General features: G+C 36.9%; 1 protein-coding gene across 1 annotated transcript in view; it reads right to left on the bottom strand.

The window, feature by feature from the left end:
- Window positions 1–6710: 6710 nt before the first annotated feature.
- WDR83 (WD repeat domain 83) overlaps window positions 6711–12872 on the bottom strand; it is an 11583-nt gene continuing 5421 nt past the window's right edge. Inside the window, exons 5-10 of the mRNA XM_015815329.2 lie at window positions 12406–12454; window positions 12196–12322; window positions 11761–11828; window positions 11139–11247; window positions 9844–9958; window positions 6711–8290 (exon numbers count right to left, since the gene is read on the bottom strand). Of these exons, the coding sequence (XP_015670815.1) occupies window positions 8138–8290; window positions 9844–9958; window positions 11139–11247; window positions 11761–11828; window positions 12196–12322; window positions 12406–12454 (621 nt within the window). The 3' untranslated portion in view covers window positions 6711–8137. The remainder of the gene's footprint in view (window positions 8291–9843; window positions 9959–11138; window positions 11248–11760; window positions 11829–12195; window positions 12323–12405; window positions 12455–12872) is intronic.

The following is a 12872-nucleotide window of genomic DNA, read 5'->3' on the forward strand; positions in this document are numbered from 1 at the left end:
AAAAAAAAGATCTTGCAAAGTTGGAATTGATTGATTGAACTTTTTAGTCCCACCCAGTCTGTCGTTACCACTGCAGCCACGACCACCCAATTGGCCACACCCACCCAATGGGCCACACCTACCCGGCACTTGACGATGCATAAGTGGGTTTTGGGTTGCAGTTTGGGCACTCGGTCTCTAAAAGGTTCGCCATCACTGGGTTAGTGGAACAAAAAGGGCAGGCAAAGAACACACTGGCTTGATAACATCAAATCTGATACAAAGTCGAACATCCAGCAGTTGAAAGAAGCTTTGCTTGACAGGATAGCATGGAGAGCACTTGCTTATAAAGTTGCCAAGAGTGAGACACAACTAAATGGTTAAAACAACAGCAAATGCCAAAAAGGGCAAGAAACATTTAGGACTTTTGCTAAAAGATTTTGGGGAAATTAAATTAATAAATAATACCTTCATGGGAATACTATTTTATTTAGTCTATCCAAATAACAGAGATATAAGTCTTTTTATGATTTCAGAAATTACACACTAGAAGGGATTAAAGACTCGTCACGAAGGGAAAAAGACTGCTTCCAGTTTTTGAATTGGAGAGTAAGTATTGGATTAGAGAAAATGACAGATAATGTTGTGAAATGTGAATCATTTCAAGATACTTGAAAAATGGGGACTGGTGTAGCTGCAATGTCAGAAATGTTTGCTTATATGAATATATAATTTAGAAAAGAATAAAGGAAAGATGTAACGAAAAAGCTTTGAAAGACCTACATGATGAAGACATGAAAAAGCATGGGCAGATTTACTAGAAAATAAAGAAATACAAGATAGAGACAGCAGTTAATACGGAAATACAAATAACAAGCCAAGATAATGTCCTGGATAACAACGTCTTGATGGATTAACAAAAGAGGTTTGTTAAAGCCTTGAAGCAACTTTAGAGATGGAAAAGAAAAGGGAAGGAAGATCAAAATCTAAAACAGCATTTGAACTGATCAAAATCTACCATTGTTAGTATTTAAAACCAATTTGTTTTATCAGGATTAAAACAAGATAATTTGATAAATTTCTGTAACTCTTTATGAACTTTTTGATGACAACTGGAAAGTTAATGATTTATGGATTTACAAATGGATAAGAGGTGAGCTGTGGGAAGAGATATATGCATGCAAGGGGGAAGAAATATTAAGTTTGTGATAAAGATTAAAGTCATTTCTTTATTTTTTTATTTTTTTATTTTATTTCTTCTTTGCACTTTGTACTCTTTCTCCTCATTTTCTCTCTCCCTTCTGAATTTGGTTTGTATTATCTTTATTTTTAAAACTGCATAAAATTATTTTAAAAAATTAATTATTCTATCAACAAGATTTGAGAGGGGAGAGAGTGTCTGTGAAATATATGTTAGATCTAAAGAGAATGTTAATTCATTTATTTCTGGCATTGTATTGATTCTTAAAATATAATCTTTAAAATAATATTTTCAGAAAACTTTGGCTATGTTGATAAGTACACAGAATTTGCCCAAATGATTGAAAAACTACAAAATGAGTAGATGGGGAGGGTAAAACTGGTAAGGTAAATTCTAGACAATAAACAACAAATATTCCCTAAATTGGCAGATTCTAATATTTCTTGAAGGGATCTGGCTGAAAGTATATTGAAAGTTTAATATGTTTAATTGACAAGAAATAACCTTTGCTAAATTAATTTGCCATCTAAAATTCCTGCCTCAATAAAAGTGAATAAAAAAATTCTTGTTCCACCTCCATCACTTCCAAGGTTTAAGATTTTATCATTGTTTACAATTCCATGTTTGAGTCAAATTGCATCCAGACTTTAAACACGCTGTGGTTTAGAAATCAGATGAGGGTACATTCATGCACTAAATTTCATGTTCCTAATCTCTTTATTTAATGAGCTGTATGAAATAATGGAATGTTCAGGGGAAAAAACAATGAATGGACCAATACAGTTCACACTTATGTTCCCCTGATTATAGTGGAGACTCAGTTATGGTAATAAACTATCTCTGACTTGGCAAATTTTTGTGATCTTCATCTTATACTGCCTACTGCTTGACATTTCATGAAAATATGTTTTCTATTAAATGCAGAAGGCACAATATAAAACCCAGAAAGATATGCTTGAATTAGCATGAGTTTGGAATGAACGTTTTTCATAAGGAAGCTTTTTAAAAAAAAATCTGAAAGGAAAATTCGAGACTTAATGCTACTAAGGAGTGCATCACACTTGGTGTAATCCAGACAATATTGGGGGCAAGTAAGTAGCTAATTTGGAGAATTGTAGAGAGAACAAGAGAAGTGTGTTAAATTACTCCTAGGGTTGCAGAAAGAAAACCCATTTTTGGTGGAAAAGTGGACCCATGTTGAAATCTCTCAAGTAAATAGATAGAAATAGAAATAGATGAGCTAATTCTACCTTATTGTAAGGCTACATTTACAGAATCTTGCAAGTCTGAAGGTACAGACTTCCTGCTGCTACTTTTATCTGCTTGATCCATTAAGGTGGGTCCTTCCTAGGTTTCTTGCTCTGACTGTTAAGCCATTCTTGTCTAACTGTTTCCTAGGCGGCCTCTTTCCCCCAAGGTCATTTTCACATCCATTACAAAATCCACCACTGCTTAGAATGAGGGATCTTAAAAACCTCACAGTCTTTCACTCTGAGCTTTTATAAAATAACTGATTGTCTAGAACAGTTAGGACTAGACTACACTTCAAGAATCTTTGGATAAGAACTTCCATGAGCGATTATTAGGTCTAGTGTGTGTAGATGATGCCTACTTTATCTAATTGTTCCAATGAATATGAACATTGTTCTTATTACAAATAGGATATATCTGAGAGAAGAGACACAATATTGGTAAGCAGAGGAATATATTAACAAGAATTTGAGAGAAAAATAAAGCAACTAATCATTCTAGTAATGTGGCTTCTTAAGCATATCGCTCTTTCACTTGCTGTCCCTCTTTTTAATTAATAAGTCTGGAATAAAAAAAGAATGGTACATTTATCCTTGTTTCTTTGGTGCTGCTATCTTATTTTTCCTGGTCATTGTTCTGTTTTTGTCATAATTTTATCAAAAATTTAAAAAAGAATAGTAAGAGATTAAAGGAAAAAAGAAAAGAAAGAAAAGTGCAAGAAAACAAAAAATTAAAAAGATCCCCTTTAAGAAAACAACTTTTCACAATCATCATGACAAATATAATTTCAAAATCTCTTTACCTTCTCTTAATTAACAGGTATAAAACTCTTCATCCCATAATACCTTTTAGTAATAAGCAAATAAAAAAAGTAAACATCTCTTTATTCAATTATTAGGAAAAAGTTCAGCGTTCTAAAATGTTAACATATATAAAACTTAACTTTTCATATCTCATCCCTTAATTGTAAGCAAAATCCCATTTAAAAGGCATAAAAAGGTCTCAATATCCTAGTGTCAATAAACAAAGCCTAAAGTTTAATACTACAAAGTCCATTTATTTTTTTAAGACACATTCCAATATACAATATTTCTCCCATTCCAAATGTCAACAATTCCAGAGAGAACCAGCCTAAACTAACAGTATGTCCTTTCAAATAAACATTCCATATCTCAATTCTAAACTATTAACAAAATAAAGTATTTCCAGCATCTTAATATAAACAAACAACTGGAATTTAGCATAACAAAAAGATAGTTTTCCTTCAAAAAATAAATCCACACATTAGTTACAAAGCGTTTAAATGCTAAAAAATTAGGATACATAAAATGGCTATAAAGTTAATGGTTTAAACATTATATAAGCTAATCCAGTATATCACATTTTTCCAATCATCAGTACATACAAACAGAACTACCCAAAATGACAGCATGTCCCATTTTGACCCTGGTCAATAGTTGTTGACCATAGAACCTACTACAAAGTTCTTCAATACAATACTTTTAAGCAGTCTCTTGTAAATCCAGCAAAAAAAGAAGAATTATTCCAGTTGTGCCCTAAGATTGTCAATATTTTTCTTTTATAATTTTTAAAACTTCTCACAATTTTCTCTTTACATCTAATGTGGCACATTTTTATTTGGAGTTTCACTCATATTGTTCTCGAGTGGAGTGTCACGGTTCCGACAGATGAAACTCTTCAAAAGAACTTTGAGGCATTGTTTACCTTAAAAGAATCTTTTATTTGAGAAGCATAATATTGGCATTACATAATTGAAGCCAAAAACTGAATTCCCCTCCCCTTGGCACAAAGTCGCAAAGCAAAATTCCCTCCTCCAACTAACTGCCATAAATCACATTCCCCAATTAGCTTGAAATGGGGCTCTCTCCACAGCACTCCAGCCCACCAAATCGTTATCAGCTCTGGGTTCAGTAATCTTGAATTCCCACTACTTGAAATTGTTATGATTAACTGGACTCTCATCCACATCCCCTCTCCCAGCATCAATCAGCTCTAAAAGCGAAAGAGAAAAATAAATGCATTTCCATCTGTTGTCAAAGCAATAACACCCGATGTTAGCAACATTGACATATTTATTTGGAGTGTCACTCATATTGTTCTCAAGTGGAGCTTGTTGCATATCTAGATATAATAGTTGTTGCAAAATCTTAGGATGGGTGACTTTGGGCTAGCTTCTCTCTCTCTCTCTCTCAAGCCAACTTATCTCAGAGGGCTGTTTTGGGGAAAAGAGATATGAGTATAAGGTATATTCAACGTCTTGAGTTACTATATTTATAAAAATGATAAAGGTGAGGTTTTTAAATATTTAAAATAAAATAAATATCTCGTTCTATAACATCTTCTGGAGACAGCCTGTTCCCCAAAAGGCACAACATAGCTGACATAATTGATTCAAAGTATCAGTGCAATTCCTGGTGGAGTTGCTCAAAGATATCCCTAAATGCCATAATAAATTATTTCCCACAAACATGCATTTCTCTTTAAAAATAATTTTGAAGTCTTCATATTCAAAATCCAATATTCCAACCCTTTCTGTAGCCAAAACATTGTTGTTAAATTCTTTAACTTTATAAAAATAAATCTTCATTTTCTTGCGTTACTGATTTTTACTGCCTTGCCACTTTGAAGACATCCAACTTCCTTAAAGCAGTTAATAAGCAATTTCCAAGAGTGGTTAGCAAGGGAATTGCACAAACCTAAGAGATATGTCAGATCACACAACCTGTGTTTCATTATTGATCTTTACAGAATTTCCCCATCTCCCAATTTTCCCCCTTCTTTTTGTACTCTTTGTGAAGATCAATAATAAGGAAACACAGGTTGTGTGATCTGACATATCTCTCTTATCCAGAGAGGATCGTAGTAGTTGATCTAGTAATAAACTACTTATAAATGACCGCAAACATCAATTTTTTGCTGAAACTTCTTCAATGCACCATCTTCCCCTGAAATTGTGTTTTGCCTTGATAGTATTTTTCTCTCCCCCCAAAAGGAAAGAGTATTTTGAGCCAATTAATCCAAGCAAATTTGAAAATAAACTCCGTATTTTTATCCATGAAGTTTTTGCCTGCTTCTTAATCCATATCTTATAATAACCAGTGTTTCCTTTATGTTGACTTCAGAAAGCTCATTGCTTCTCAGGGCACTTGCCATTAGCTTATACTATTTGAGCCATAGTGCAGCACTAGGGGCTCAAAACACTGAGATAACCTGAATTCAGTCCAGAGGAGATTTGAGTACCAGTTATATCACTGTTCTGTCATTTGCTTAACTTGAGGAACTGAATGTGTTGATTTCACCCAATTTATTTGCTTAATCCAAGTACTCTGAGACACCAAAACAAACCGCATAGAAGCTCTGCCACTATGACTATGCAGCAGAGAAAATAATTTCAAATTAATTGAATGCCTGGTGTCTCTGTCACACCTACTATCATCTTGTATTCCAACTAATCCTTTGTGTATCATGCATTGACTCAGCAACAGACAGTTTTGGTTCCCAAACCTGTAAAGTTAGTTTAAGCAATATGGGAGAACACATGATCCCACAGGATATGATGCAATTACTAAATTGCTCGCTTGGGGAAATCTGATTGCATTCCATCTCTCTGTTCAGCTGTCTACTAAGACTCATAAGAACCGATCTGTGGCATTAACTGTAGAAATTGAAGTAGAATATAAGCAACCCAGAGATGGTTCCGTACATAACTATGAACCTTTTTAAAGCAAGTAACCTTTTTTAAAAAATGTAAGAGGTGGAAAAGATATTCCATATTAAAAAAATCTCAAGAGATCATGAGTTCTAGTCCTGTCTTAGGCACAAAGGTAGCTGAGTGACCTTGGGCTAGTTACTTTCATTTAGGCCTAGGAAGGAAGCAATGGCAAACCTTGCCAAGAAAACTGCAGGGACTTCTCCAGACAGTCTCCAAGAATTGGACATGATTGAATGGAAGAAAAAAATATTTATGAAATAAGATCACCACAAAATAAGAATTTTCTTTCTCACCCAGAACAGTTGATTGCTGCATTTTGTTCATCATCTTATCAGGAGTAAAGAATATCTATAAATTTTATTTAGCGTTAAGGTATCTAGATGTAGTAGTGTTGCAATGTTGACGCATACTTTTGCATTTTGCAGGGGGTTTTTTCTAGTGGCCTTCCTCAACTGGTGCCTTTCAGATTAGTCATGCTATCTGGGGTTGGTAACAGTTGTAACTCCAATGTATTTTAAAGGCATGAAATTAAGGAAGACTGAATGTTAGATACTTGGAAGTATTTTTTATTACAGCAACCACAATAACTGAAACAGAAATACTTTACTGACCTTAAGTTGCTGGACTGCTTTCTTTAAAAACAGGAGAGAGTGGTATGAATATGAGATTTGAACACTTCAATAAGAACGCATCTATTTCTTATAATTTTATTTTTCTTTCTATAGAAAAGCATTTTGAATCAGAACAACAAAAGTAGAAAAAAACCTGATTCAATCAATTTTAATGCAGAGGCAACCAAGGCAAAGACATCTGTCTTCTCAAAGGCTCATTGAACATGTAACAACAGTTTAAACTAATTAAGCATCTGAGTGGGCTGTTAAAACGTACTTTTAAATGCAGGTAGCCACAGGAGGAGATACTTGTGGATGCTATGTGATACATTCCCACAAGAAAAAAATATGTTTCTACTTATTTATACATAACTAGTGCAAGTGTTAAAATGTAGTAATTCTGGGAGGGAATTTTTAATTTATTTAGCATGTATACAATTCTGGCTTCAGTTGTTTGAATCTAAAAGCAGTAAATATACTCCCAAGAAAATAGTAACTTGATCTGTTCATACCATTCTCTTTCATTTCTGAGATTCAGTCTGAATTCTTCACTGCTGAACAGTATATAATTCATTTTGAATTCATAAACATCCAATTTAAAAAATACTATATTTCTATTGAAGGAGGATGAGCTCCCTAGAAAAGTTCAAGTTACATTTGAACTTTCCCGGACAACAGCCTTTTAAAAACATTTTTTTTTCAATAACTGTCATTAACAATTGGTAACATTAAGGCTTTTTTTTCTATTCAGGTGCAAAATTAAGAAGACACGCACGTAGCAGTTGACTAACCAAGCAGATGTGACCAACGATGTCTGAACACTTCTGAACATCAGCAATCAAAATATTTTTCCTGTCATTTTAAACAGGTAAAAAACATCTAAGGGTCAGAAAGCAAACTTATATTTTATTTTCAAAATTACTTAATTTTTTTTACAGTGACAATTTCAATTAATGTATTTGTCCAAGTGAAGAATCAGGACTAGTGTTTATGTAGTTTAAGCATCTGAGTTACAAAAACTTACAATAAAACAATGCCCACGTACCATTTAAACTGTTATTTCCTTCTAATCCAGAAACACCCAATTTTAAAAAAGAAACTTTTTCCTTGACTAATGTCTGTAATACATAGGCTGAATTTAAAAATACTGTCACCTAAAGCAAGGAAACCTTTGAGCCCTTTTTGAGCTCAAGGACAGCATTCAGTCAGGCTGGTTCTACAGAAGAAGCTGAGTCCAAATTATGCTCCATCTTTCCTCCTGAAAGCAAAGTACATAGAACTATACTCATAGAACTGTAAGAGAAGTGCACCGGAGAGGTCCATCGTCCTGTATCTGCAATCTTGTTCAGACAGCAATGCTAGTCATGCAGGCACACCTTCCTCGGCTGTGTAAGATTCTTCCCTCCAACACTGAACAAGACCCCCTGCAGCAGTGAGCAGGCAGGTTTCAACTGGGTGGAAGGACAGTGACTGGACAGCAGTATTGCACACTGGCAAGGCCAGAACAAGGGAGCCCTGTAGGGGGGGAAAAGGACAAAATGTAGCTACGTGGGTCACAAAACCTACAGAAGACAAGAGATTAAGCAAGAAAAACCAAATCCACAGGTATCGTATAGGTCAGGGGTGTCAAACTGACGGCCCGCAGGCTGACACGTCATGTGACATTGCAAGTTTGACACCCCTAGTATAGGGGGTACCTTGCTCAATAGTAGTAACTGTGAGAGGGATCTCAGAGTCCTAGTGGACAATCACTTAAATATGAGCCAGCAGTGTGCTGCAGCTGCCAAAAAAAGCCAACACAGTGCTGGGCTGCATTAACCGAGGGATAAAATCAAGATCACGTGAAGTATTAATACCACTCTACAATGCCTTGGTAAGGCCACACTTGGAATACTGCATCCAGTTTTGCTCACCACGATGTAAAAAATATGTCGAGACTCTAGAAAGAGTACAGAGAAGAGCAACAAAAATGATGAGGGGATTGGAGGCTAAAACATATAAGGAACGGTTGCTGGAATTGGGTATGTCTAGTTTAATGAAAACAAAAGACTAGGGGTGACATGATAGCCGTGTTCCAATATCTCAGGGGTTGCCACAAAGAAGGAGTCAAGCTATTCTCCAAAGCACCTGAAGGCAGGACAAGAAGCAACGGATGGAAACTAATCACCGAGAGAAGCAACCTAGAACTAAGGAGAAACTTCCTGACCGCTAGACCAATTAACCAGTGGAACAACCTGCCTCCAAAAGCTGTGAATGCTCCAACACTGGAAGTTTTTAAGAGACTGGACAGCCATTTGTCTGAAATGGTATAGGATTTCCTGCCTGAGCAAGGGGTTGGACTAGATGACTTCCAATATTATTATTGTTGTTGTTGTTACAGATACATTATTTGCACAACTGTCAGCACCACATAAGCAGGTATGAGGAAAATCTGACTTCCAGGACAGCTTGTAACAATATCCTCTCATGAACCAGCATGAGCTTAAAGAAAATTGGACAAGGGATTAGGATAGATAAACCACTAGCAAGGCCAGTTATTTTATATGAATTATATTAAGAAGAAATTGTCCACATTTGATAATTTGAATTGAAAGAAATGCTACCTAACTCAAGGATAGAAATAAACAGTATCCACCTTTTACAGATATAAGCCAGGCACTTAGCTTCAAGCCAAATAAGCTTGCACAGAAATGCTTGACTCATGAACTTCAAATATAATAACTGGATCACTTATGTCAAGTGTTATTTACTCTTAGATTAAAAATCTGCATAGATCTGCTACTTTCCTGATTATATTGTAAATAGATCCATTTAAACAACTAAGTAAGACCAAATGAAACAAACAAATAAAAACAACTGCTATTTTTGTTCCCAATGTAGATGTCTGTTTCCTACTGATCATTAATGATTGCTGGGAAAAAGGGGGTGGCTTGCTTTGTTTCCAGGAAAAAAAACCTGGCTTTTCCAACCAAGTAGAATTTTGGTTACACCCCAATGACTGGCTGACTAAAAAGTCAAATGGCTGCTTCAAAGGAAAGCCCTTGATTTTCCCAGCCAATCTTGTTCACCTCAACCAAATCCCAGAAATAGACTTTCCCATCTTCTGAGCAGCTCCCAATATGTGTGTCTCTTTCACTCAGGCAGCAGTCCATCTTGTAAGTGACATTCTTGTGGCCGGTGTAGCTGGAGATACAATTGGGAGAATAAGGAGATTATTCCTGACCCATCTTGGAAGACTTCCCCATCAACCCGCCGGAAGTTGCTACCAATCCTTAGGTGACTGGGAAGTTAATTAAAAAAGGACACCATTACAAAATTGGACATAAAAGTTATTCATAGCCATAGAAGAACTTTACTATACACATTAAAATCTATTGCATAAATACATTTTTCCTTAATTCAATAATGAAGGGAAAATGTCAATACGTGTATAAAATATTTATGTACATTTAAAGTCAGGGCTTTTTTTTGCCATAGAATGCACGGAACGGCGTTCTGGCACCTTTTTTTGAATGGAAGAACCGGTTCATTCTAAGCTGCCAGCACGAGTACAGGTATGGCTGCAGAATGATTTTACAGACCCCCAGCAGCCCGATCTGGGCTTCACAGGCCTGGAAAAGGCCTCTGCCAACTGGATCTATGACTACAGAGCGATTTCGCACCCCCCCACATGGCTGATCCGGGCTCCGGAGGCCTTTTCTAAGCCTCCAGAGACCAGATCCATGGCCGTGGAGTGATTTTGCGCCCCCCCCCAAGCGGCCTGATCCGGGCTCCAGAGGCCTTTTCCAAGCCTCTGGAGACCAGATCTATGGTTACGGAGCGATTTTGCAGTCCCCCAGCGGCCCGATCCGTGCTCCGGAGGCCTTTCCCAGGCTTCTGGAGCCTGGATCGAGCCACTGGGGGGGCGCAAAATTGCTCCACAGCCATAGATCTGGGCTCCGGAGGTCTTTTCCAGGCCTCCGGAGCACGGATCGGATCACGGCGGGGGGGTGGACTCGTCCCCTGGCATCAGATCGGAGCGGCAACAGGAACTGTGGCAGAGAGGAGACAGACCTTTTCCAGGTGAGTGATCTGCGCCTCAGAAGCTCCCTAAAGCGGTTTCTTCTCCCCCCTCCGGCTCCGTAAAGGGCTTTCAACTGGAGCCAGAGCTATGTGTGAGTTCCGGCACTTTTATATATATATATATAAGTGTGTGTATATATATATTATATATATATATACACAAAAAAAAAGCACTGTTTAAAGCAATTGCATCTTGCTCTTTAGCATGCATTCATACTTCTATACTGGGAATAGCTGGAGTCAACCTTAGTCTAACTGCTAAAGGAAGCATTACAGTTAACAATGAAAAGAGTTTGCTTACTCTCCTAGTAGCTCGCCTGTATCCTTGTCCAGCAATCGCAGTGTAGAATCCAAGCTAGCAGCCAGTGTGCATTGCCCATCCTTGCTGAAACATATACAGGTAATGGGACCTATAATGAAAACATGGCAATGTTGGATGTTATTGCTTCATGCAGTGGATATAATCCACAAGATGTCAAGGTCTTCATCGAAAATTGATGGACGAACAACAACAACAAAGGATATACAGTAAAGGTCTATGTGCATGAAGAGAGAGAAAACCTGATCAAAAAGAAAAAGAAGGGTGTAGTGGCTTGCAGGTATTATGCCAAGTACTACTAACTATTGTCTAGGAGTATATGGATCTAACATTGAGAAAATCTATGAGTCAACAGTGGCAATGGTTATATGAGATCATGGTACATAATCATCAAATGTGGATGCAAGCCTGAAGATACAACTGGTGTCCTTGCAGACACTTTTCAGTTTGAACCTGGTGGAAATCTACCAAACAGAAGACAAGTAAAGGCATCATATCCCACAGAAGACAAGTAAAGGCATCATATCCCACAACAAAGGGACATCTTCAAAAATGTGGTTTTCACCTCATTCAGTTTAGCAGATATTCAATATATGAAACTTACTTCCAATGTAGTCTGAGCAGAGTTCTCCAGCACGGAGGTCATAACGTCGGACACGTCCATCCACAGAACTGGGAAACAACAGAGCAACGTTGTTAAGAGAACACTCTGACCCCGAAGTCGCAAACTATGCACTTCAAAAATATTTGCTCACAAGCCATGTATGTCCTTGTATCATACTTGCTGTGAGTTTGGATTATGAACTTATGAAAATTTCCAGTTCAGTTGTACACGTTTGTTCGTTCTACTCAAATTTTAGCAAAAATTGACACATAGTTTTAGATTCAGTTCCAAAGGGGGTGGGAACTTATTTAAAAAAAATGAAATCAGACATGGAAAGGTTGAGAATATTTAACATCTTCTCTAAAGTCTATTCTGGACTTAGCAAAGCATCAAATTTGCCTTTTCCATGTCAAGCTTCATCCTATTCTCCTTTACCCTGTAAGAATTTCATAATCTGAGACTTTCAGACTGGAGATGCCATCTTTGGCCTCATCCAAGATTTGGATGGGTTCTGGTCTACGTGAGCGGCAATCCCAGCAACGGACACTGGAGTCAATGGAACCTGCAGGAAAGTAAAGAGACAGGCTAAATAAAGGCTAGGATGAACAATCTAGGAGCAACATAGAAGGCAAGATTATTTCTTACCTGAAAGAATTATAGTGGCTTCCTCATTGAACTGGACACAATTCACCTTCTGTCCAGTAGGGGAAAAAAAGAGAATATAAAAAGATTAGGGCTTGCTATTCTTAAGTTATATTTAACTTTCTATTCTTGGGAGCTGAGCTTGGGGAGTGTGTACAAGTCTGCATTATTTTCCCATTCCCTTGTCCTTTAACACTTCAACTATTGCAAACTTTGGCAGTAGCTGGAATTCCGTATATTTATCTCCATTATTATTTCCTCTATAGCTGTGCAAAATATTTGAAGGCAAAATACGTTAGCATGAGTGAAGCATCTCTTCTCAAACTACTGAGGCAACCATATCCACCAGGAAGCTCATCATCTTCTCTTGGTTGTCACTGCAGAGCTATTTTGCTTTGCCAAAAGACCCAGAAGAATTTTGACTGTATGTGCTCCGAAACAATTTCAAGGAGATTTGAATTTTGAATTTT

The sequence above is a fragment of the Protobothrops mucrosquamatus genome, unplaced genomic scaffold (assembly GCF_001527695.2).
Source record: "Protobothrops mucrosquamatus isolate PMUCROS unplaced genomic scaffold, P.Mucros_1.0 scaffold336, whole genome shotgun sequence".
Classification (NCBI taxonomy): domain Eukaryota; kingdom Metazoa; phylum Chordata; class Lepidosauria; order Squamata; family Viperidae; genus Protobothrops; species Protobothrops mucrosquamatus.